We start from the raw sequence: 27,103 nt of genomic DNA, 5'->3' as shown, positions 1-27,103 counted from the left end.
AATGGTGACTGAGATTTTGTGTCTACATCCCATCTTAGAGGTAAAGCTAAAATATGACACAAACACAGATAAATAACTTTAAAGGAGCAGTACATTATACTGATCGATTTTCAGGCCTATTTTCCAAAAAGGTGTCAGGAACTATAATTTTGTGTATGATGAAGTAAATTATGTCATGATATTTACAACTTAACAATGATCTGGGTTTTTTTGTAGGGTTTTTTTTTTTTTAAGGTGTCCTAGGTGAACTTTGTCACCAATGGAGGGAAACAGGCATCACCAGAAATTAATTTAGAGTGGATGGTATGGTGGCATATATGTCCATCTTCTCAAAGAATTATGAATCTTCTTCACATATCCATATGTCTAATATTAACTGGACTGGATTTAAGTTTCTATATCTGACAAAAATAATCTGAAAGATGGTACTGTAGATAGGTGGGAGAGAATACTGCTGGAAGGTGACCTTAGCTATTCTGCTTCTGGGGTTGCATTAAATTTGAGAACTCCTGTCTACTACCTGAGATCTATCAACTAGTATACCTGAACTGAAGGTAGTAATTTGAACAATGCAGACTTGTTTTGAAAGAGTCTGTCAATCTGAGGACTGAAAGGACAAGCACTTAAACTATATTTCAGAAAGAATTTTGAAAATTTTTTCAAGACTATACATATTCACTTTAACAGCAGCCAAAAAATAGATCATTTTTGATTCCTTGCAGATACTCATACTTCATTGTCTATTAATTTTTAAGTTGAATGAAGTCCTGTAAAAACTTATGGTAGTACACACATAATATAAACAGCACGGAAAATATTTTGCTTTCAAAGCCTGTAAAGATATCTCTTGAAAAGAAATTAAATTCTGATCTTCTGCTCAAGCTCTTCATAAAACTTCATCTACACAAAACTTCAACTCCATTTTAAAAGAAATATCCATACTTATCCTCTATTTATGAAGTATCAGTTACAGGGGCACCTAAAAATTGAAAAATCAGGCTGAATCTCTGTTTCCCTACTCAGACGGGTCCAAACATTGTAGAGCAATAGCTAATGGCTTCAAGGTTGCACATACAGTAGAATCTTTTTCCATGTGTAACTTCTTTCAGAGAATGAGGGAGCACCATGTTTTTCCCATTTGTCTTTCTCTGTCCCATAAAATGCCGTGTTTCACAACACTTGACATGCTGGTGAAATATATTCCCAGTTCTTAAGGAGTTCCAAGTATGAAATTAACTCCAGCTTACTCCCGGCTTTCATAGGTAAAAGTTTAATAAGAATGGCAGTATTTGATTCTTAGGTCTTAACAATTTATTTCAATAGTTTTCACTTTGAAAATGCTTAAATCCCACAGACAGATTGTAGTAATAACTGAAAGCCTTTTAAAGGCTTTTCAGTTCACTTGTGCAATCTGACTGAAATCTGTGATACTCCACAGGAAGCCCACCTGTACCTACGGCACATATCAGTTGTACCAATGCCTGCATGCACTTGCAAACAAAACTATATCAGTAAATGGTGAACTATTGCATGAAAGAATCCAAGATTTACACCAATGAGAGCAGAATCAGACTATCATATCTGAGACAGATATGATTGTCAGCAATAACATGGCAAATGTTTTCAACTGCATGTGCTTGCAGGTAGGGCAAATGATTAGCACTTGTATCTTGAAGGAATAGTTTTTCTTCTCATAGCAACACAGAATTTTCCAGTGGACTTTACCTGGTAGGTCACGAAATCCTCGGCAGTCGTGTGGAATGTTAAATCTCCAGAACTATATTTTTTCATACAGACTGGCTCTGAAACTTTAGTCTTGTTTTCTAGGTATAAACACTTCTGATAATAAGAGAAATAGGAACAGCAGTGTATGATCCCAAACAATAATTTATACTGAATTAAAACATTAGCTTCACCCCTTAGACACAAGACACAATTTATTGTCTTATCATAAAATTAGAACAACAGACCATGCAATTTGTTTATGCACCACTGACCTCTAAAGAGCTCATGGATATTGTGGATCCAGTTTCGCTTCTCGATAATCCTGCATTGTCATCCAGCTCTGAGGCAATGAAATTCTTCACTGCTGTGCGGGGCTCAAATGGCAAACTCTGCATATGTTCTTGGGCGGGAAGATGCTGGTCTAAATTGATATTAAATTGGTCCATTACAGAGGGATTCATATTGAACTCGGGATTAACTTTGTAGTGCAACAGCCTTTCATGAGGCAAGGTATCCATGCCTATATTCATTTTGCTGTCATCTTTCAGTGATGGCTGGGTATTTACTGAGCCCCGGGGCATGACGATGTAGTCGCTTTCTATCATCCGCTCCTGAGGATGGACGATGTCCATATCTGCACCTCTCAAATTATCGTCAGTGCACAAGTACACAGTCCTCCGCAGCTCACTGTTGTCTTTTTTCAAGCACTGATTGGCCAGTTCACTCATACTCATGGGCATGTGGAGACCTGTTGGTTGCTGGATGATGACTTTGGAGATGATGTTTCCAGGCAAGGTTGAATAGCTCATTCCTTCAGGGTTTGGTCCCTTTTCCTCCTCTTCATCGTTTAGTGAAATTCTCGAAAGCGTTCCTGTTATAGTGGCTGCTCTGCAAGGTCCAATGTCTTTATGCAAAACTGTGGGTGAGAGAACAGGATTCTTACAGCCTGAAACCATACCAGCCTAACACTGCCTTTTCTTGTGGCTTTATCTAGCAGTGCTTCCTTTAACAGTGCCTCTTCTAAAATCTTTTCTTTCCACTTATTAATTTTCATTTTATAAATATTGTTTTTGGAACAGCTTTTCTGTGGTTTTGGGGTTTTTGTTCTCTTAATCTACTGTGTATAACTGACACTGATCTCTGACTAGCTTCAGTCATTTATATGAACTAAAAACACTTTGATTATTCCTACCGACTTACACAGATTTTAGGTGACTTACAGCTTAAGCAAAAGCCTGCCATGTGGAACTCATTAAGAGTTTTCCAAAAAAATACATCTATATACATTTATGACATCTATACTGCCATTAATAACTCCACATAACCTCCTGGAAAATGTCAAACAGATTGTAAGGCAGAATCATTTTGTTGATCCATTGTAATGACCTAGCATAAGATTATAACTTATGAGCATGTGTTCCTAAACTCCTAAATTTTCCTTTTCACTGACTTTTAAAAACTCTTCTCTGTTAAACTATGTTTTAAATAAAAGTGACAAAAGAATTACCACATTGGGAAGAAATTCCATTGGTATCAGAAAGAATATTTTACTGCATCTGAAAGGGTTATAAAGAATATAAATGTGTTTTATAGCAGAGTCATTACCCAGTTTTTTCTAGGCCTAGACCTTCCTGGTCAAACTTGTAGCAACATCCAGCAATTTCTTTGGGGGTGACGTTTACATGTAAAAGTTACTAATCCCGTCATAAAATTCAAAATTTCCAGAAGCAATGAAGAATGGCTTCAAAAGCAAAGCATTTATTCAATCACAATTATTCATCTTAAAAAAAAAAAAAAAGTAAGTCTATAATCCAACACCTGTAATGAAAGAAAAAGGGTAGAAATAAAAAAAAAAATTAAACTAACTAATTACTGGGTTTATTCCAGCTGGATGTAGGGATTTTCTGGTCCCAGTTGAAAATATTTTAATTCACACCAGTGCTATTTTATACAACAAAACCCAGCTCATGGGCTGAGACAGAAAGACAACTTGAAGTATCTAGGTATTACATTTACATCTCTTCTGGTTGCCCAAGGGCTCTGATGACCCAGATCCCCCAGTACCCGCCTGTCAGTTCACTGCTTTTTCCATAGCAAGCAGCTCATAAGGCATCTGACTCCTTCCTCACACTAAACTAACTCTCTCTTTTCTTTCATTATGAAAAGAATAATTTACTTCTAAACAACTGTGCACAAGTACCTGATTTCACTGGCTGCTTCATTGTTTCCAGTGACACTTGTTCAGCCATTTCAAACAGTGATCTATCCTTACATTTTTATTACCAGAAAGTGAATTCAAACGCTAGTAAAACCTGTTCATCATTGCATTCAGAGTCAATCTCCTTTAGGACGCCTCTGTCAAGGCCCTCTGTATTGCAGAGCTGTGTTATCACAGGTGAGAAGTGGGAACTACATGGATCAGTGCTGGATTTTTGTCTGCATTGGATGGTGACACACAGGCACTTGTGTTACAATGCGCTATCCCAATTCCTCCAAAATACACGTGCATACTAAAACTGATCTGTAGGGAAGAGCTAAGTCCATATAGCAAGAAACTCAGCTGGCAGTTTTTATAAATGTGGATGGCTGGAAACTCAAACTTCACCTTAATGAGATCAGCTTTCTTGGCTCTGCATAGAGCCAGCTAAGAGAGAATGTCCTTCAGGTGGCTGATGCAGAACAGCTAAATCAGGCTTCTGTTCTGACTCACTGTGGAGAGGACACACTCTCTCCTTCTCTTTCCCTTTATTGAAAACTGAGGGTGTTTAGGCAAGATGGTTTCCCTAGGAAAAACTGTCCTTTGGAAATATCTCCTAGGTTAAAAAATTCCTATAGAGTTTGAATAGTCATTTATTTTACATTGCACTATTTAAAAGAGATTGGAAAACAAATTGCTCAAAATGTGTTGTCTTTAATATATGGAAACAAACACAGCCAACTGATTAATATCTTTAAAAAATGCACAACTTTTCTCATTAAAGTGGAATAAGACTTAATTTCCTTAAACTATTGTTGATTTCACTTAGAGTCCTATAAAACATACCCTCTTTAAAATAGATGCAAATTGATGCATCCTTCATATACACAGCTGTCAAGATACACTATTTTTTTATTTTTTTGTTAAAGTAAAATGAAGTTTTCACATTTGCTTGTGTACTGGGGAAGGAAAGCTTAATGTGTTAAGAATTATCTTTCCACAAATATTTACTTTCTAATAGACAGTCACACCTTTGACTACTTTCCAAATGCTGAATACTAGTTAATGGCCTTAGTAACAAAATTAAATAAATGCATTCATACATTGCATACATACAGTGACGTAATTTTTCACTTTTTTTTTTCTTCAAATTAATAAAATTTCCCTATAAACAGCTAAACCCCAATGTTTTTCTAGTTTTCACTTCACAAGGAACTTTTACAAGACTACTTTTATTGGCTAAATTCTCTCCCAATGTCTTACCTGACCGACAAGCAATGTCCACATCCTTCTCAAAATCAGTCTGTAACAAGAAACAGTGAAACAGAACAGCCATTATTAATTCAGCAACAAACCACAATACCTTTTTGCCAACTAGCACTTCCAAAATGTCCTACTTACAGGGTCATAGTCTCTTAAAAGTGGTTTCTTGTTGCTGAGAAGGTGAAGTGTATTGTTTTACAACAGCAGAGCTTTACAAAGTTTTCTAAAGTATAAGTGGGTGATTTTCAAAGTATGCTGCCTGACCAGAAAAAATAAAATAAAATAGGTGGGAGTATATAATTTTAATATAATGATTCAGTGTACAGTTTTTAATATATATAGAAGAATAACTTCTACATCTCATCAACGGATCTTCTTTAAGGAAGCTTTTCATGGTAATGTTATGAAAAGAAGTATGAAAAATAGCCTGCATTACAAATTACCGTGAATAAGTGTAATTCAAATAGTCCCTTCTGTTTGAAAGTTCATTAATTTGTTATGAAATGCTTATCTGTTATGAAACATTCTGCCATTTCTTGCTACTAATGTAATCATATAAATTTTTGTACTCCCTGAAAACAACTATTACTTATTTCATTGCGCAAAAATTAATTGTGTGAACTAAGAAAGAATTTTAACAGTTGGAAATCAAAGCACACTTTTCCTAGCTAAAAGCCTATTTACTCTGTTGGAGAATTTATTTACTTTTTCTTTTTATTTTCACAAGAAATTTATTCCATTCTAAATGTTTAGTAAAACTTATCTCTTTTTGGCTTGTGAAGTCCAAACATTAAGTTATTTTTTTAGTCATCATTTTGAAGGGCATCTGCTTGCTGTACCCTGCCTTTTTGCTGAGCCTTGCATGTCTTTAGGGCCTGATTCTGACCATTGTAGGCAATGACAAACTTTTTTTCAAAGTGAAGAGACCAATATGTTATCTTAATATATTACCTAATAATATTAGCAAAATTTACTATCTCTTAATTTAACACACTAAATAGATTCCCATGTAGAATGTCTAGCTGTTTCTCCTTGTCTTGTTTGAGAATGTTTTTCAAGATCTTGTGAAGGGAAATATGTCAGTACTCTTCACACCAACACTAGAAAAAGTCACAATATATCATTAGTTTTTATTCTCTTATGTAAGGATCTTTTATCCTAAAGAACACTGGTGCAAGATACTAATTCACTGTGCTCCATTAAATAACCACACCAATAATTTAAAACTAGCTAAAATATTTAAGCAAGCAGATGATGACCTAAACAGTCTTTTGCTTAGGTGTTAATATTTCAACCATGCAAACTTGCCCCATACAATACAGTAAGTTTTTGTTAGGAACACTAAATTCATATTCAAAGAAGAAAATAAAAGCTAACCATGATTTGAGCGTGTCCATTAGGAAAAGAACTCGAAGAATCTGCATTGATTGGATCCTGGCAATTCCTTAGCCGACATCTGAAAGCATCTTGAACCTGTGAAAAAAATATCTTATACTGATTCTCTTGTAACATCATCAACTCTTATTAGAGATTAAACTAAATCATATGGAATACAATGCATGACTTTTCTTTAGCTCACTTCATAAATCAGAGGCAATAAACATAAATGCCTATTTCTGTCACTTCATACATTTGTTATACTTTGTGACTGCTATAAATTTGTCAGTTATCACATCGAAGTAGTTTTATGTATGCCCAGCATTAGCTACTAGACAGTGATTGTATGGTATTTAGGCTAAATCTGTCTTGGTGATAGTATTCGGCTTTGTCTTACTTTGGTAGAGGTCTGATAACAAGTTTAATAGATATACTGCTATCATTGTGAGATAAAGTGTTTCTTCTTCTTGATAAATGTATGATTCTTGAAAGACAGTTCTTTACAGTTATTGTAACCAGACAGTTATTGAAATCTGTTCTTAACAATTAGTTTAATCTCCTAATTGTACTTGAAAGGGTAAGTCTATTTGAAAGATATTACTAATTCCAATAATAATCTTTAACTCCACATACAGAGAATCTAATGCATCTTCTCTAGGAGAAAAACTCTTCAGATGAGAGAAATATTTTCAATGTGAGCATATGAAGAAAAGAATGCTTTTTGCATATAGACAGATTTCTTGAAAGTACAAAAGGAAGTTATCAGAAATTACTGTTTATTAAAATGGTCCATAAAGTAAATTTGAAGACTTGTCCCTAAAACACAGTATATTTGAGGAATCATTTTTTATCGGAAATGCTATTTTTACATTCATTTTGGACAGAGTGTATGTCTAAAGAAATACTATTATTCACCACTTTCTTAGAAACGTGCCTCAACAGAGAGGCACATTCAAAAGGAAAATGCAGTTCCTGTTTGCTGACAGCAGAATGCAAACATATTTTACTTCTTTCTCTCAACAATAAGGATGTCAAGGCAACTTTTGGAATATAATGTTTTATGATGTGAATTTTAGTGCCAGAAATGTAAGTGCCTATATTAAATATCTAATTATATTCCTGATTTCAAGATGTGACTTGGAAAACAGGAACTTGGTTGGGTGATACAATTTCTTGTTCAAATATAAAAGTACTATGAATGAAATGTGTATAAAAATACATTCCATTTATTATCTGTAAGAATTACTTGATGTCTTATTAAGAATATTTAAAAGGAAATTTTTTTTCTACTCATGGACATCTTATGAACAGCAGAAGAGGATAATTCATCAATTGTTGCTGATGAGAAGTTGTCCTCTTTAACTGTATCATATTCTAATGTAAATTGTTTAGAAGCTATCACAAAAGCAAAAATGAAATTTAAAAAAATTCTAATTAGAAGCATTTTTTTAAATGGCTCAACCCTTAAATGAATAGGAGTGTTCCAAAGTCTTGATAAGTGACTGTTGCAGCTGGAGGGAGCCAAAATAGGGCAGAAAGAAAAATGAAGCAAGGTGGGAAGATTTGGATTGATTTCAAAACACCAAGACTTACCACACGTTGTAATTTGAAGTGTGTCGTATTGAAATTCAGATTCTGATTTTAGGTCACTACACTTGCTTTGGTTTGCCATGTGTTTGATGTTAATTTAATTTGGCATCTTCCAGTTGCTGCAAATTTAATCCAAGCCTTCTCTCACTTTATTAATGCTGAAGTTAGGTCACACTTCAGAGTTTTATGCTCTTGGATAAGCACTGGCACAGTGATTTGACAAAAATTATAATAAAAAATGCTTCCTTCAAAGCATCCCCAGCCGTGCTGAATCTCATCTCAAGGCATATGATGCCTGACCCCAAAGCATTGTTACTTCAGAATGTACTATTTATCTCACTGCACTCTGTGCAGAGGGCCTCCTAATTTTTGTGACTCTGTGTTCATGGAGGTTCCCCAGTTGTAATAGCTCCACACATCTCAAGAATCTCATGTCATACTATCAGTGCCTTCTACATTAAAGCAGTGAATCGTGATTTTAGGATCCTCTTAAATGTGCATGTTTCTTACAGTGCTTCCAAAGTGCAAGCAGCATATGATCAGAACACGTTACCAGAATGTCAAATGTAGCATTATCTATGATACTGACATATGTTGCAATTTCTAGGTGTCCTCATCCAAGCCAAAATCAAAATGGTTGGACTTTCTAAATACCAGATAACTCTTCTAAACTGCTTGCTCAATATTGTTGAGTAGGTAAACACTGTGCTGTCTTTACATTTTACTTTGAAACATAATCTTGCTTTTCCCCTGCCTTTTAACATCAAGTTACAAGATTTTCTTAGAGCCAGGCAGAGAAGGAAAGACAGATGTGATGAACATGCAGATACCAGGGAAGTAGTTTCCTTAGCAACAGTAACCAGCTCCAAGCTTTTATAACTTACCCTTGCCCTACTCATGTACTTTTTATTTTTCTCCTGCAGTTCTGAAATGTGGGCTCTAGACACCAATGATGAATTTAATCCAAATGCTCTCTACTCTGCAGAGCACAGCTAAAGAAAAAATTACATGTGGTTCCTCCCATCACCAGCATTAACATAAGTTACTAATTGTGATTCAAATCAGCTTTAAAGCATCTTATGTTCAAACAGATCAGGCAAACTGTTTTGCTGAGATAGATAAGCTTCAACACTGGCCCCTTGTATGGTTCTGTAACACATCCATCACAATCTTCCAATGCCCAATTAGGTGTTTAAACAGCAAGGTGAGGGCAAAAAAGAACAACTCTAGGCTCTCTGGTCTAAGAAGGCAAAATAAAGCAATAATATCTAACTACTTTTCATTTTTCTTCCAAGATTTCCAAATAGTCTGGGAAAGGTCTTATGTTTGAAAAGTATCATATTTATTTTAGAAGTTAGGAAATAGAAGTCAAGAAAGATTTAATGTCTTTCCAAAAGACACTGAATTGACGGTGGACAGAAATAGATGACACATCACTTAGCTGTCTTCCAGCTGTACATCTTAGTTGGCGAAAATCCCTAATGCAGCCCCTGCCACAAAAGGTCTTCAATACAGTGTGTTAAAGATAGTAACAAATGTTTCCATCATTTGTGTTTATATCAATACAACTAAGAAAAAAAAAGGGCTTTTATATACAATTGTAGAAGTCTGTCTCTTTTTGTGATGTAATGACACTAAAGGCATAGTAAAGCAGGGCTGTCCTCTTTGTTTGAATTTTATGGAGATGTATTCCTCCCCAGATTTTTTTTTCCCCTGACAGTCAGAATTATTGTTTTGCCTGTGCTGGCGTGCTATAAATATTAGATCAATCTTATAGGCTATAACTGAGATAGCTTTCTAGCCCTCATCAAGAGTGACAAATATGTTGGCAGGATTTCCTTGACAGGCACTGGCAGAGCTAAATGCTTTTGCAGACAACCAGAAGTACCAGACTATTCCTTCAGCAGGGAGGCACCATGTGCAGAGCAAAGGTGCATTGCCCACTCTGCATGGTGGCCACTCTCTTGGCCTGTACTCACCTGGGGGTCTCTGGAGCTGGAAAGCCAGACTCCAGAGTCACACTGAAACATTTCTGACTGGACTTACATCTCTTTCTCTAAAGCAGACAACCATGACTGCTGCTGCAAACTGAATCAAACAAGTGCAGACCATACACATTTTTGAAATTAAAACTGATTCAAGTGCATCAACTTTTACTTCTTTATGCTTCTTGAGGAAATTTCTATGAAAGTTCTTTTCCCATATGAAAAACATTGCCTTAATTAATTTCTCAAGTGTTTTGACCAGTTTGCAATTTAAATCTGGAGGACTAAAGAAGATTAAATGTGTTCCGTCAAATAGAGTTCAGTCAGCAATATACCTTGGCTTCTTTGTCTTCCACCAACACCACTATCATCATTTTGGCTGGAGATAATCTACTGATTAATGAATAAGTTGTTTCTGTACATTTATTCTGCCTAAGTTGTCATAGTTGAAGAAGAAACACCTCCTCCATTTTGATAAGGCAGAACCTCATCAAACCTTGGTGCTTTTTGGGCTTCACTGGGAGGTCTTCTCAAAAGGTAATTTTTCAAAAATACCAAATAAATAGATTATTTAGCTGCTTTATAAAATGCCTTTCTTAAAGAATTCCCATGTTAGAACTGCTGAGACTGACTTGCTGGAGCAACTTGTGTTAGTTGTTAAACAGTGTAATGATTATTTGCAGGTTGATTATATACATATCTATGTATCTATATATCAATATATCTAAATATCTAAATATCTCTATATATATGTCATTTGCTAAACAAGCGGTGAATAAAATAAATCATAACTAGCTGACTTTTTACACATAAACCTAAAGAAAAGATTCCTGTATAAGCATAATTATAATAATTTCTGCATATTGCCTACATTAGAAACAGTGAGCTAAGAGTGGTTCCAATAAAGGTATCCTACAAATTTGAAAATTGAGTTTACATATAGAAAAGACTAATTGCACCTCAATCACCACAACCCTAGCTGCAGATATGGTCAGACAAGAATGTTTCTATGAGATGTTCAGCATTACTGAAGCATTCTCTGGGAAGGAAGCATTTGCAGCAAAGAGCTGTCATTACAATAGGAAATCCTGTTCCTATAAAGGAATCCTTTAATTCAAGGCTTAGGGCATTGTTTGAAGACGTCTGTTGATTTTCATCTTTCATCAACAGTCAAAATACATTTTTTTCGAAATAAGCTTCTGCATTACTGCACTAATACAAGCTTAACTGCTGCTTTATTATTTTTTAAATTTTATTTTCTACTGTGCTATGCTAAATTATATTAAGATTTTCTCATAGATTTTGATTTTTTTTTTTACAAAATCACTGACTGATAACCAGGCATTTGTTTCAGCCTCTCTGGATCCTTACAAAAGACACAAGAAAACGGAACTAGGACAGAAGGAAATGGAGTTAGAACATGAGGAAACAAAATGAATTGGGGAATTCAGATTGGACATTAGAAAAAGGTTCTTTGCCCTGAGGGTGATTGGTCACTGGAACATGGTCATGGCCCCAAGCCATGGTCAGAGTTCGAGGAGTGTCTGGAAAACTCTTAGTCAAATGGTTTAGTTTTACGTAGTTTTTGTGAGGAGCAGGGAGCTGGACTCAATGATCCTTATGAGTCTCTTCCTACTGACAATATTCTGTGACTCTGTGAAAGATAATGTTGTTCATACTGCTTTAGTTTTTAATGTTTCACATGCTACCTCGAGTAAAAGATCTATATTTTAAAGTAAAAATATTTCCCTAGGGCAGTAAGTGGAAGGTGGTATGCCTTTTCTAGGGTAATTAATAAATCCCAGTGGATACAAAAATTTCACAGACAGGAAAACCAGTATGAAACCACTATTCTTTCTACTGAAAACAGATGCAGTGTCTTACCATTATACTAAAAAAATGCATGAAATGATTGCTTTCAGATTTACAGATGAGACTACCCTCTTTCCCAGATGTAAATCATATTGGAAAAGAAATTGCTGAAGAAAATAAGGGGACTGCAAGACAGTTCCACACAAAATAGATTTTTCTAGAATATTATCTCTTATTCTGCACATATTTTTACCCTGAACAAAAGGAAAAGTGAAAGAAAGAAAAAAGAAAAGGTATTAAATGAGGTAAGCCCCTTCGAATATGAGAGCTGATAAACCAAGAAATACGAAAGTTGATCGCCCCTAACAGTGTGATTAAAAAGAGAAGGAATCAGCATAATGTAAAGTGCTAATTTCTGCAAGATACTGATTTTTTCTTTAAAAATTGAAAACTTCATTATTTGGTAAGATAATCACACACACATAATGTGAAGGATAGTGATATAAATCTCATGCAAAGTGGTACAACGCTGAAAGAAAAAATTATGCCACGCAGATTTTTCATTAATATACTAAATTTCAGTGTTTAAAGGGCGTCAGTGTTGAAAAGGGAAACCCCTAAGAGAGATTCCTCACTCATAAAGCACTGTCAATAAATCTTTCTTGAAACATATTCCTGTGGGGTTTTTTTTGTTTGTTTGGTTTTTTTGTTGGTTTTTTTTTTTTTTTTTTTAATCCTGGGGTTTTCAAATAACTCCTGTCCATCCCAGGGAAATGTGCTGGATATTTTAATCTGGTTTACTGGTATGGTAAGTATCCTGAGGCTGATAAATGATTGGCACACAGGTATGCCCACGGACTGGGAACTACTCTCCAGTCCAGCTCCACCTGCTCATTTTTGATGGAGGGCCCCATTACTGCAGATCTGCCAGCAAAGCTGTTCGCTACTGCTCTCACACCCATCTCAATAAAATGTGGGGTTAGTTAGCAGGTTGGGCAGGTTAGAGAAGCTGTCACCAGAGCCAGATTAAAGAGCACTTGTGCAGGAGCTTTGCCATCAGATTTCAGTGGTGATGAATCCCGTGGCAGGTGGCACTGAGCTGTGAAGGGCAGGCCAGGGTACTGCTTGTCCTCGCTGTTCTCACAGCACTCATCTGTCTTCACCCTCGCTGTCCCCATAACTTTAGTATGTACCTGAGTTTGTAGATCTGAAATGGCAGATCTTCCCCAACATAACACACCATCTCCTTGTGTCCTCTTTCAGGGACAGTATAAGCTGAAAAAATGTTGTATTTGAATCTGTTTTAGTGTAAAAATCTACAGCTTTTGGTCTTCAGAAGGGTATTCATGTTTGCCTTTTCCTATACTCATTGGGAAAGACTAACATTTAGAAAACAACTATACTTGGGATTGATTAAAAGACACCTTGAATTAAGTTGGTAAAGTTTTATACCAATATTTTGCACTTGGAATTAACTGATCTTCCCCCTCTCTTTCACTTTTTCTCTTTTCCTCTTTCACTTAATCTTATACATCTAACCATAAATTATTTTCCTCTTTCCATGAAATATATTTCTGCAGAGTAAGCTGTACAGAACATTGAAGAGTAGTTGAGAGATTAACAGGAGCAGAGTCCTTTGGAAAACTGGGAAGCCATTCCTCACCTCCCTTCGGAGAATACAATGGACCATGACAATAACAAAGCCTTGCAATGAATCAAATACTGCAAAAAGTATCTGAAATAATATTGATCTTTTGTCTGTCATGGCCAGAACTGCAGACATCCAAGTCAGTGCTAGAAGTGGCAACACCACACAGGAGCTCCAAAGGGATGCCCTATTGAAAAAAAGAGAAAAGCAGCATTGTAATATTGAAGAAAGATACTAAAAGCTCACTATTAAAATAAAACATATTTAAGGATATCACTTTATCAATTTAACTTGAAAATCATAGACAAGAATGTAACAATTGTACTTTATGTTCTAAAGAATATCCTGTATTCAGTTAATAAAGACATTTGCACAATATTTTTTAAAATATTTAAATGTGCTTAGCACTTTATACAGTGTTAGCAAACACAGTTGTCATCATCAAACTATTGTCTCACATGCACTGTATAAGATTTGTAACAAGAAGATGTAAATGATCAGGACTAACATGGCATTACTGGCGGTGGTGGCTGACAAAGCTGTTGTTGAAACTACTCCACACTTGGCACATTTGAGCGTCAAACCGCTATGAGGCTCACTCATCTGACTGCAAACAAACAGAACACCCACAAAAAGAACAAAATATTGAATTGTCACCAAAAAACGTTGCTACCGAAATTTACCTTTTAAATATGACATCATGCAGAAAAAGTAAGTAGACTTATTCAAGATGAATGCTCTACATTGTTGCAAAACTGTATTTGGTACTTTACATTATTGTTAGCTTTAAATGTTAATACTACGGGGCTTAGTTTCATACAAACTCCATTTCTTCTATTTAATCTACAAAAGGCCCCAAATGTCATTAAAAACTGCTCAGTACACTGAAGTAAAGGTGTAGTACACGTGCTAGGATAGACACACAAAGTGAAATCCCTCTATTCAGACCTGATGAAAGACTGTGGGATCCAACCATGACTGAGAAAGAGCACAGGTCACTTAAAAGAGGAATGTGAAGTGTGGACCATTACAGAGCATTAATAGGGAAAGAAACCTGCAAAATTTATTCAAGCACCAAATCAGCATGTACATACTGTATAGTTAGAATTGTACCAGTGATTTGCATGGCCCACTAATATCTGGAATGGTTTTATTCGTGTCATATGAAGGTCTGAATACAGGGCTTGAAATGTATGGAATCTGATGAAATAAATATCAGTTGGTACTAAAAAAGGGTGACCTCTTTTGCCTTCTAATAAAACACAGTACACAAGCATTAAGCTCAAAGCATTTTGTACAGACGATTGTACCTCTGCACCTGTCAGAAGAGTTAGAGGACAAAACCTGGAATTTAAGTTTTCCATACAGCATGAATTCAGCTTCTCGAATCAACTAAATAAATATTTTTTCTATTCCTTCTCTTTCTGCTATCAGAGCCAGGAGTAACCAGAGCTGAATAAGATGTGATATAGCTGACAGGAAGGATGTTTTACCTATTCCCAGCTGGAAAGTGGTCAACATGATGAAGATAAGTAACTTTTTGGGTTTTTTCCCAGTTATTTCAACAAACTGAACTCTTTGCCATTGCCAAAACCAGCACTCACAAGGCTTTCAACATACTATCCAAGATAACATTGAACTCCAGTGCTGTTCAGTTTGATAAACCAAATTATGATTTTGCATTAAAAAGTGTGAAGTATATTTCCCATAAAAAGGTGGTTTCTTCCATAAGAAAATAGTGAGAACCAAGATCTTTTATAAGATAATTTTGGGGTGAGAAAATAACTCAGTGAATCCACATCAGTTGGCACCAATTAAAAACATAGATTAAAGAATGAATTAGAAAAATGCCTTGGGCAAGTATAAACTAAGCTTGTGGAAGTACTTTCTGTCTTTCCCTGGCAGTGCTTCAGCATTATTAGACTGGATAATTCTCTTTGCCTCTACAAAACTGCTCTGGATCTTGCAAATAATATTAGAACTTGATGTGTGTATAAACCAAATGTAAATTTTCAGCCTGGGCATTTGCATTTGATTCCTCTTTTACCAGAAAAAGGATTGAGATCATGATTCAGATCCATCAACATATCTTTTCCGACTTGTTGATTCCCCATATGCTCGTTAAGGTGATAAAAACCATGGAATTAGTATATTTTGCCCCATTCACTTATTTTAAATCCTAGGTCTGAACTTTTGACAAATACAAGTTCAATGTTTGTCAGGAAGAATGAAGTTGCCTTCCTGAGGATGGCTGGCAAAAGATACTTGAGGAATGAGTGACAATCACCTTTCTAGAGGAGATCAAATGATGAACCAATTTCTATGCCCCAAAGAATGACTCAAGAGACGTCATCTGCCAAGTAGTATCAAGCAATGCTGTTGCCAAACCATCTCATAATATCACACAAGTTGTTTCTCATTAGGGTATCTACATCTTTTCCCAAAGATTTCTAAAAAAAACAATCTCTGATTCTGTATCCATTTATTTTAAAGATAGATTATTTTAAAATAAAATATTTCTTTATTAAGTTGCACAATTAGAAAACAAGTTACTTGTTTCACCAAGAAAATAAAGTATAAACAAATAGATTTCTATAGCCTACCACTGCATAGCTGGGGGAAAAAAATCAAACCAGTTAAATCTGTTTGAATATCCCTACAAAATGTACAAAGCCAAACCTGTGACTGTTCCAGCTCCTTATATCACTGGAATTAGAGCATATGTGAATTTGAATTGGCGATTACTAAGTCGTTGCTACTTTTGAAATAATTTGGGTAGTTTTATAATATTCTAGACCTCACTAGTGTCATTACAGAGTTCAGAATGTTGATGGAGCGATGTAGAAAAAAGTAAGGTTATTAAATTAATATTTTCTAATGAAGACAGAAGAAATAGAATTACAGAGTTTGGTACATGTTTGTCAAAATGATGGTGGAAGAACTGAAAACCAGAAAGACTTGACTGAATTATTATAAAATGCAAATCACACCAGCTAAAGTATTTATTATAATTGTACTCATCAAACTTATTAGGAATGCTATTTTTAGTTACATGGTGAAATAATTAAAACTGAATCTGCAATAAATTTGCCCATAGCAGTAATACACACAAAAATGAAGATACCATCATTTTTCATTGTTAGAAACACAGATATTGGTGGAGTTAAACTAACACCTGGCTCAAAATACAACAGTAGAAAATATAACTGTAAAAAAATCATTATTCAAAGTTTAAATACACTTTCATAGGCATTAGCAAGGTGATGATGCAGTTGTGAAATATTTTTCTCCAATATGCAATGAAACAAGGTTTGCTGCTGCAGTACCTCATTGTCACCCACTGTGGAACACTTTCTGATACCATCAATCATAATCTTTTCTTCCCATGGTAATAAACAGAATTTTAATGTAAACGGAAGTAAATAATCAATAAGATACATTTACATTTTTTCTTTTTTAACTCTTAAACCATGAGGATTGTTTTACTTTAATGTTCTTTTACACTAATTTAGAAAATACACCTATGTAGATGTTATGTGGATGTAAGTACAAAGGTAAATTCCTAATGTTTCCAGTCAAAATGGTGGAATAGCATTGACCTAAGTAAGAGATATATTGCTGTAAAATACATTTTATAACAATTAACACAAATTAGTAACATTACTTGCCATAGCAATTAAATTTGACAGCTTCACAAAAAAAATCAGTTCCTTCAGTATACACAGTTCATGAAATTATCCTAACTGCAACAGCTTTACTCATGTAACCATCCTGTGAAACCTCTGCTCAGATTTGTTAAATCTTCATTCTTATTAACTTAATACTTTTGTACTTGTGTTTTATTATATTGTTTGTTTAGCTGCATTCCCTCAGGATAATGCAACAGCAGCTTTTGAGATTAATGGAATCTGTTAGAAACACTGTTACACTTATATCAAAGTTCACAGCACAATCAAAAGCATTTTTGGTGAATATCTGTAACTGAAAATTGGTGATAAAATTTTAATATGCTTTAAAAGAACCCAGTTGTTGCTTACCCCGCTCTGTGTTTGAGTTTTTTATCTAGGATTCCATCTCTGGAAACAAGTTTATTAAATACCAAAATGCCAATCACCATGTTGACCTGTCAAACAGAAAAAAACCAGTTGATCTTTCAGTGCCTAAAAGAAAATATTGTATCCTGGCTGTATTGTGTTACAGGCCTGGAAAATGCCTCCTCTTACATTTTTGAGCATTCCTTCAAAAACAGTGTATCAATGTCCCTGAACACATCAAAAGGCTGTATTCTCAAAGAGGTGACATATGCACACACCCTGCAACAGGCTTGTTTTAGAACATTGAATTATGCCTGGTATCAAGCTGTATATGTGTACATGTCTGGTGGCCAGAGGCTTGAGTAATTTAACTTTAATATTTTGTCAGTTTTAATTGCAACAATATATACCCCATTCCAGGAAAGCCACGGCAATATGAGTTCTCTGCACAGGGAAGAACTAGTCAGAGCATAGCCCCTTTTTAAACATTTATGGCCCATGTGGGTGTTCCCACTTATGCAGAACCAGCCTGTGGTTTTCCATATCTTCCTGCATATAAATCACTGTCTGTCATTCACCAAAATGTCAGTTTTGAGACTTGTTTGGCTGCAATTTACTAATTTTGTGGACCAGATGAATTTCTGGGATGTCTGTTTAGTCCCATTAAAGTAAATGGTGTTACGATCACATACATGGGTTGAAGATCTAACCTAAAAAAATTCAAGTGTTTTAGCTGTGGGACTTTGGTACTTAATGGACATATTAATGGCATTTAATGGACAAGTTAATGACTGTTATTATCCATTTGTATTATTGAACTGAACTCTATTAACCTGCCTCTCCATGGCCCTGCAAATAGGTAATACCGACTTCAGAATCTATTACATGAATGTTCCTTTTTGTTAATTATTAGAGAAGGATAATCCTTTTTTCCTTTCAAAGTGCTTTTTCAAAACCTGTTCCAAAATAACTAATTGTTGCTAGTCTGCCCTGCCAATTCTTTTTCAACTTTATTTTCAGCATTAACATTTTTCAGCTGATGTTATATAATTCTTTGGCTTCATATGCTCAGGCTTAAGTGGCTGCATGGAACAGCTCCTTTCCACAGCTCCCAGATAATGGTAGGGCAAACTGTGACTGGGAACTTCCAACATCTCTGAACAAAGACTTGCCAATTAAACAGAGAACATACAGTTACTTCCATGTGAAATTAGAACTGGCTTTTTGTAAACATCTTTGGCTCCTCTACCATGACAGGCACTGTGAGTTGTACAAAAGGATCCTGGCTTGACTCCAGGCAACGATGAGACAAACTCTAAGGGAGTAGTAAACATCCATTTCAGGAAAATTCACGTAGATACATAGCTATATCTTCAATGACTAATAAGACTGATTCTCCTTTACAAGAGAAAACCAGAAATAACCAGTGCTGAATGAGTTATCAGTACAAAATTTCTGGAGTGGAAAGAGGAATTAGATTCAAAATCTGTAAGGGAAAAATGCTAAATAAATTGTTGTGAAAAATCCATACAGATTGCAGAGCAGATGTCTGATAGCCGATGGCACAGGTAGGATGTAATTCATCTTACCCTGAAGTAGACATCTGAAATACTTCTGAGGGTTTGATCTCTAAATGTATGTATTTTTCTTCACTGGCAATGAAATATGGCTGGGAAAAATAACTTAGATGCAGAAATCTACATTGCAGATAGCTACAATTAGGCAGAAATGAATCCTACACCTAAATGCATGTCCAGAGATGTGGAAGATTAATACACAAATGAGTAACATTTCCCAGCTATGACAATTTTTTTCTTTGCCTTTCAAAAGCAGTAGCCATGGAGAACTTGCTGGCAGGTTCCACTCCTTCTGTTGCTTTTGCTGGCACAGCAATCCACTGCCAAGCAGCACTCTATCAAGACTGTCACTGAGTTTCACAAGGCAGTGACAATTGCGTAGATGCTGCTGATAATAACTCAGTGATGCCTGTAACAAGTCTTCTGTACCACTAATCAGTACATTATTCTTTCACAGCTTACTGTGTAAACATGGAGAGATAATTGGTACAAAGAAGTGATATAATCAAATGAATCATGCATTCAAAATACTGAAGGTATGTTAAACAACAGTGATCTCAGTATTTACAGCAAAATGCAATGTTGCTTTATATCTAAGCTTTTATAATGGAAGTAGCACTTTCTATCACTTCATGCAAAAATACTGGGAATTATATTAACATTTACCAGTACAACAGCAGCTGCAGGTCCAACGAAAGCATAAAGTAGCCCTCCTTCCAGAGACAGCCAGCAGCTGGAAAGAACATTAGAGAAGAACTAACACAAATTAAAAATAAGTATAACACATTGTCAAGAGAGCATTAATAATTACTACAGCATATTGTTCAGATATATGACATTATTCATATGCACACACAAAACCCAGTTGCTTTGTTGATATGATGAAGTAGAGAGTTGAAAGATATTTCCATTAGCAGTGGTTAACATTTCAAAATCTTTAATGTGAGTAATACATAAACTAGAATGGCCGAAATGTATAAAGAGCACAATAGAAAGTAAGTTTGCAAATATTTATTGTACCTCCTCTAACCATCTATGATGAGTTAACTGAAGAGGTCTTGCCAAGTAGGTATCTAGAAACATTTCTAGTTTACCACATCTGATAGTTCTATACTTAAAAGTGATGAAATTTTCAAGTACCTGTAATATAGAACTTCAGAAAAAAAACAGGTTTCTACCTATCCTGTCACTTAATAATTGCTATTAGAACTACACCTTAAAGACAATATTTCCATTGGAGAAAAATCATATATGATATATGATCTGTTTTGTATTCTGTCTAATATTTTGCAAACAATTTAAATGTATATTTTAAAGCATCTGAAAACTGTATTTTCTGGAGACCACCTAATCTCAAAGAGCTTGTCATTCTGCATCAGGGCTTTCACTGAAAACCATCAGATTTCCAAACACAGAGCACTTACAGAATCAGATTCTAAATATTTGATATACTATGATGCAAAGCTTTCCATATCTGCAAAACAGGAGCTTCAAACACTAAAGTAAATGCAGCTGTGCTATCTTCCCAGTGATTACACATTCAAAGAACAGCATGTTTATTTGCATGCATGATCACACCTACATATGAGGAAACTCCAGTATATACATTCAAATAATTTACTTGGATTTCATCTCCAGAAACATTCACATCAGAATCACACGTATCTTCTTTATTTTCCAGTAATGTTTTTGTACTTTTCAAAACCAAGTAAAATCATAATATTAACGGGCTCTCAGGACTTGTATTCACACTCCAAAAAATAAAAGCATTTTCCATTGTAATGAAGCCATGTGAAAACTGTCACATGAACGCAATGGCGCCAGTGTGCTAAATTCTGGAATGACAAATGGATGCAAATAGTTCTTATCTGCTTCACAGTTAAAAAGGTAGCACATGCCAAGCTATTTTACACCCTACCTCAAAAACCACTAATGCTCCATTTATTTTTGCAGTGTCAAAGAAAAAAAGCTTTTAAAATTTTCTGCAGCTTTTCTTACTATTTTTTCAAAAGCTGTTATTATTGTCAGTCTGGGAATACAGACTTCTGAGCAGGGGAAATGCACTCATAGTCCACTTCCTTACCAGTATGAACTTTTAAACTTAGTGAAGATGGCCACTTTGAGTAACTAGGACTTGTAATTAAAATTTTCATGGTTTTGGGAGACAGAAGCAGTAATTTATAAAAATAGTTGATGTATTGTTGTTCAAACATAATTTCAGTTACCTGTGCTATGAAAAGGGTCAAGAGCAGTTTTTTCTAAATAAAAAATAAAAACCAGTTTCTACCACAAAACCCTTTGAGACCAAGGAAAAATTCTCCTCCCTTTTTCATGTTATCAAGAAAAATGGCTGTTCAAATGAGTGATTTCCACTTAGAGGTAGAGCTGGAAAAAATTTAGGGGTTGTCTGTTTTTCACTTAACCTCTTTTTTACACAAGCTGAATTTTCAACAGTCTGGATTTTCACCAGTGTGTGACATCATTTTGCAATATATTCCAAATTTCCTAGTTGATGATTGAAATTAAATTTTCCTCCATCTTCTTTTGTTGAAGACTGCAGATAGATTTTCAAGTGCCTTCCTACACTACAAGGCAATTCTAGTTGATTTTTTAATATTTTTTCCTTGCCCTCTTTCTTTGTTCTGATAGGTTTTTTTCCTGTGTTTTATAGATGTTTTTATTTTGTTCTCCTGTTCTGTCTTCTTTCTCTCTGATGTGCACATAGCAGAAAACCATATAAATTGATTAGTGTTAAGAGCAGCCACCAGTGGCTTTATGGGACCATGTTCCATGGTCATAAAATTCTGCTGAGTGATGAAGCATCTGTACACCTGCTCCTGTGTCTTGTACATTTTTTGAGATGTTTGATACTCTCCAGGAGATTGGTTCCTTAAGAGAGCATGGCAAGAGTATGACTATGACAGAATTTTAATTTTTGCTGATGCAAAAAATTCCTGGAATTTATCTGTACTGTATGTTTACATGAGCAATTCACACAGGTTTATTAACTATAAGTTTTAGTAGTGGTGTTTTCATAGCTCTGATTTTCTGAAAAGAGATAGCAACAATATTTATTAGAGAAATAGCTGGGAAAAGCTACTAAGCTTTCAGACACACTAATCTTTTCCAGATAACCTGAAATATCTGTAAACTTGTCTCTGTGGGTTTTTTATTATTTTTAGGAAATCCCTTCAGCCTCTGTATCTCTATCACTACAAGTGTCTGGGTGAAATATTTTTCTTATGTAGTTTTAAAAATACAGAAATATAATTGCCTAACAATTAGGACTCAGAAAAAAGGCAGAAATCAGAGACTGGTGATCACAGAAATGTCTTAAGTGTGAACAATTCAAGCACTCTCATCATACATATACCATACAAAACTGAGAGGTGCTGCAAAGATTCTTGGACCTTCTCCTTTTCCATGAATCTCTTCATGTGTGGGACTATGGAACTGGAATAAATTCCTTAATTTTCACTTTTAATCTTCTCCATGTAAAAGCTTCATTTTCAAAATGATCATCTTAAAGAGCACGAATAGTTTACAACAGGGTGTGTTTCTGACAGCAGCCAATTAGGCAAACAGGCAAAATATAGTGTAAGCAATTAAAAAACTTACACAAGTGCTTTAGTTATGGTAGGAAGAGCAGGACAGGAGCTCTGCTTTGACACTGCCCAACAGCTGTCATGAGACAAAATTCATTGCTGCCTTCTGGAGTGGGCCAGCACATCAGCTGGTGATGGAGGAGGAATCTCCATTCCTTTTCTTCACTGTTTTCCTTATGTAATTCTGATGTCAAATGCCAAGAAAATATATTTGCAAATAAGATGAGAAAGCTGAAATATGGTTCTATTTGTCCCTTGTACGCCTTCATTTGTTCTTTTTTTCACATAGTACCATGTCAGCTGGATTTGGATCCTGGGAGAAGAGCTGTTCTTTTTTACTTTCCAGGTTACTCTTAATGAATGATTTGTTTCTTTGTCTGAATATTTCAGAATTCCCTCTTTTAAAAATGCATTCAGCCCAGGAAGGAAGCGGGAAGCAATGTTAACTAAAGCAAGTACTCACACATGAATGATTTCAGTAGAGCAAATGTAATGGGAATAATCCTGCAAGGGATAGAGCTACATCCCCAGTGGGGGTCTGGACATCCTTATTTTGTGATTTGTAATTCTTACACCCTAAATGGTTTTCCAGTTGTGGTTCAAAGACTAAATAATAAAAAAAAGCCAGCAAGATGAGTACATAGTTAAAAAAGAATTCAGAGGAGTAGATTCTAAATATAACACTCAAAAGGGGGCTAAGGCCACTGTTGCACTTGCCAGCTCTACATGCAATTAAGCATTTAAGTTAGACAAGACATTCTTCATTAAAAAACTCAAGATGCACGTTGTCACAGTTTCAAACTGCAGTACTTGGTGGTGTGAGCTGGAACTAAGAAGGAGGTTTGGTTTTGTATTCTAACCCACCCAGAGCTGGAGTGCCAAGATGGTGAGACATACGGGGAAGGGAGGGGGAATCCTGATCTCACTCAGTGATGATGCTAAGGAGAATAATCAAATATTCATTGGAGGGAGGACTTGACCTAACTCATCCACATCTCTGATGAATGCCCTCATTACCAGTCTACAGAGTCGTGTTTCCTCTTTCTGTCAAGATGCAGACTCAATTTCTTGGGCAACATGAGGAGAGCTCCAAAGAGGCTGACCAAAGGAAGCACACTCTTGCATACATAATGGTTGTTGGAGTGCTCCACTGGCAGGAAGAAGGCTCAGCTGCTTCTTCATCAGAAGATGGAAGGGCAGCCTCTCCGAGGAGTTAATTTTCTAAGGTGCTAAATACACACTGGAACCAGCCAGGTGGTTAAACAGGAACTGTATTAGTTGAATGCAAATGAAGCACACAAATTTACTCCTTTCTGTCTCTCATATACGGCACAGTTCAGGAAATGGGCTGGATCAGGGTGTCCAGGAGAGAGGGGATGGATGGGAAAACTGTTTTAAGATGTTTGAAGGGCTTTGGCTCCAAGCTGCTCAGGGGCATTAAAGCCGAGGTGGTTTCTTGGTGTGCAGAAACCTGGGTGTCAAAGAGACTCTTGCCAGTACAGTTTTGGACATGTTTAAATGTTGGCAGAGGCTACCCATAACATTTAACATTCTCTTTTGTAAATCTATATAAATGTTAGGTGTCTAATTGGACCTAATGCTCAGTGTTTCTTAAAAGCTTGCTATTTCAAAATCTCAAACAAAACCTAGGACTCCTGGTGCTTTGCTGAGCTCAGTCCAAGACTGGTGTGCTGTTTTCTCTTTGTTCTTTTGTGGGTCACTCAGTGACTCTCAGGGCAGTTCCAGGTGTGAATGGATACCTGTAGAGTCTTTAGAGTGTGCTTTGCAATTCCTGATGGGTATGACAATCTTGATAATTAAAAACATAGTTTATCATTTCAGATTGACTTACTAGTGAGCTGTTCCATATCCTTTTGTCTTGGTAAAGCCTATTGATATTGCAACCACTAATGCTGGCAGTCCTGAAAAAAACCAAAACAGTAATAATCAGCAGATGCTGAGTAAAATATTGCTGTTCTGCCCGGACAAAAAATGACAGGGCAAGCTTAATGCAAAATGAACAATTTTACATGGAATGAATTATTTAATGAAGTACACTGCTATTGTAGGATTTGTTTTTCTGAAGCACTGGCAGGGAGGAGGACACTGTTTTCTGCCCACGGTGTACTGTTTCCATGTAGCTAAATTACTGGTACATTTGACAGGTCTTAACTAGAAAGAGGTTTCATGAATATTCAGAGAATATTTCTTTCTTGTTTTATTTTGATTTCTTGATATGACACTGCTTTGCTGAAAATCTTCTAAAATTTTGTTAAAACATATTTAGGAAAGAATGCTACAATATACACCAGGATACTTTGAGCTTAAGATATGGTGGAAAGGCTTCTAACCTAATTTTCCTTTTAGTGTCATGCTGTATACTATCTTTCAGTTTTCCTGAAGAAAATGATGATATTCTTGACATTGCCACTGCGTTAAATGTTTCATTCCAATGATTCTTAGGAAATTAATTTTACTGACTTACCCCATCCAAGGCACAGGAAACGCTTCCTTATGAGCCGTGTCCTAATTTTTCCAGTAACAGCCATATATGACTGCCACGCTTCTGTCAAAACCCAACAGAATGAAGCTAAGAAGAAGAAGTGTAAAAATGCGGTGGTTGTGGTGCAGATGCCCTGCAGGGAGCAAAGAGAAGCTCATGCTGAATACTTAAGGACATTCATTTCTGTTTTCAATTCAAAGAGTTGTCATATTCTATCATCTTGACCTTTATCCTTAGCATCAACTCTCCCTTTTCTCCCTTTATAATGTGGTGGCCACAACAAGCAAGGGAAAGAAAGAGAAATGTTTACGGAGATTAGGCAGAAAAGGTTTTGACTTGTTTTCCCAAACACTGAGATTTCTGAGCAGAGACAAAACCACAAAATAAATAATGCCAGCATATTTTTCTCTACACATTTACTTTGACCAGGAACCACCATAAAGCCAGTCTGGTAAGCCAGTTACAAAATTACTGGCTATAAAATCACACTGAGCTGAACAGAGTAAACGTGGAGATATAAATGCTCCTAATTGCCAGTTATATTTTATTTCCCTCCATGAAGAAAGACCCTTGTTATAAAATTTAAATTTGATTTTTTGATTTTTTATTTATATTTTATAGAACGTTAACCTCTTGGAACCTACTGCCTTAGATTTTTGAGGCAGGTTTAAGTATCATAACCTTAACAATTGCCCTGGATATTGTTTTTATGGGTACCAGTCATTTGTCATCTGAGAAGTATTTTGAGCAGATGCAATTGGCTTTCTTTTGTCACTGTAGTCCTTAATTAAACTTGACATTGTAGCTTACATAAATGAGCTTCTTGGCATAAATTATGATCTGCACTCCACTGTGTTGCTTAAAATGCCAGTAGCAGGCTGTAAAATGCACTCTGCTTTGTACCCCAGAACCAAGACCACACCAGTCACGTTGAGAATACCATTAGCACAATTTATCCTTAGCACAATTAGAAGTGTCAAAATTATGTTACGATTAAAAGAAAAAACAGTTCACACCCGCAACATCAATGAGATAAATTAATGAAAAAATGAAAGATGTAGATATTACTTCATGATTCTGTATGCATCATACACATCTAATAGTTACTTTATGCTTAGCCTTGTATTAAGGCTAGTCAAGAGTTTTTATTAAAATCCTAGCTGGGCAAATTATTTAGGGACATGATATGCACATTCCTACTTTATATATAGGTGTTTGCCCATATTGCTGATTCTAGGCTGATAGGAAGGATATGATATATATGACACCTGTGTATTACACCATCCGTGCTTTTTAGTTCATTTTACATTCTTTCCTTCCCAATATGTTTTGGATTGAATTTTCCATGGTGTTAATTTTTCCAGATTCTTATCTGAAATCAGTTGTGCTGGTTAACTCCAATCTTAAATAAATAGCTGATTGCTGATACCAGCTAACATTAGCATGAGCTGGCATCAACCTCTGAACTTTCAGAAATTTATGCACTTGAAGAGTCAAAATGTAATGCTTTCCTGCTTTGAATTTACAGATGTAACAAACACCTTGTCTTCAAACCCTGAGTCAAATTAACTATTTAAATCTAGAGGAAAGGGGTTCTGCATAATTATATGCAAGAGAGTTGTTGTTAATTAAAAAAAAAAAAAACAAAACAAAACCCACAACCAAAAAACAACAAGTAATGTAAACTGGGAAAAAACCAACAGATCCTGAAAGAGAACTAGGTATTCCATCCTAGGCTTTGCCATTAATTCTTATGCTTATGTCCCTAAGGTACATGGGTTCATAAA

General features: G+C 35.6%; 1 protein-coding gene across 1 annotated transcript in view; it reads right to left on the bottom strand.

Annotated features, from left to right (window-relative positions):
• ADGRB3 (adhesion G protein-coupled receptor B3) overlaps positions 1–27,103 on the bottom strand; it is a 440,870-nt gene that overhangs the window by 18,731 nt on the left and 395,036 nt on the right. Inside the window, exons 20-28 of the mRNA XM_063389429.1 lie at positions 25,299–25,449; positions 24,666–24,735; positions 19,875–19,941; positions 17,635–17,720; positions 14,106–14,204; positions 13,613–13,784; positions 6,563–6,658; positions 5,186–5,225; positions 1,998–2,641 (exon numbers count right to left, since the gene is read on the bottom strand). Coding sequence (XP_063245499.1) covers positions 1,998–2,641; positions 5,186–5,225; positions 6,563–6,658; positions 13,613–13,784; positions 14,106–14,204; positions 17,635–17,720; positions 19,875–19,941; positions 24,666–24,735; positions 25,299–25,449 — 1,425 coding nt within the window. The remainder of the gene's footprint in view (positions 1–1,997; positions 2,642–5,185; positions 5,226–6,562; positions 6,659–13,612; positions 13,785–14,105; positions 14,205–17,634; positions 17,721–19,874; positions 19,942–24,665; positions 24,736–25,298; positions 25,450–27,103) is intronic.

Source organism: Prinia subflava, chromosome 2 (assembly GCF_021018805.1).
Source record: "Prinia subflava isolate CZ2003 ecotype Zambia chromosome 2, Cam_Psub_1.2, whole genome shotgun sequence".
Taxonomy (NCBI): domain Eukaryota; kingdom Metazoa; phylum Chordata; class Aves; order Passeriformes; family Cisticolidae; genus Prinia; species Prinia subflava.
This window is presented reverse-complemented; position numbering and strand designations above follow the sequence as displayed.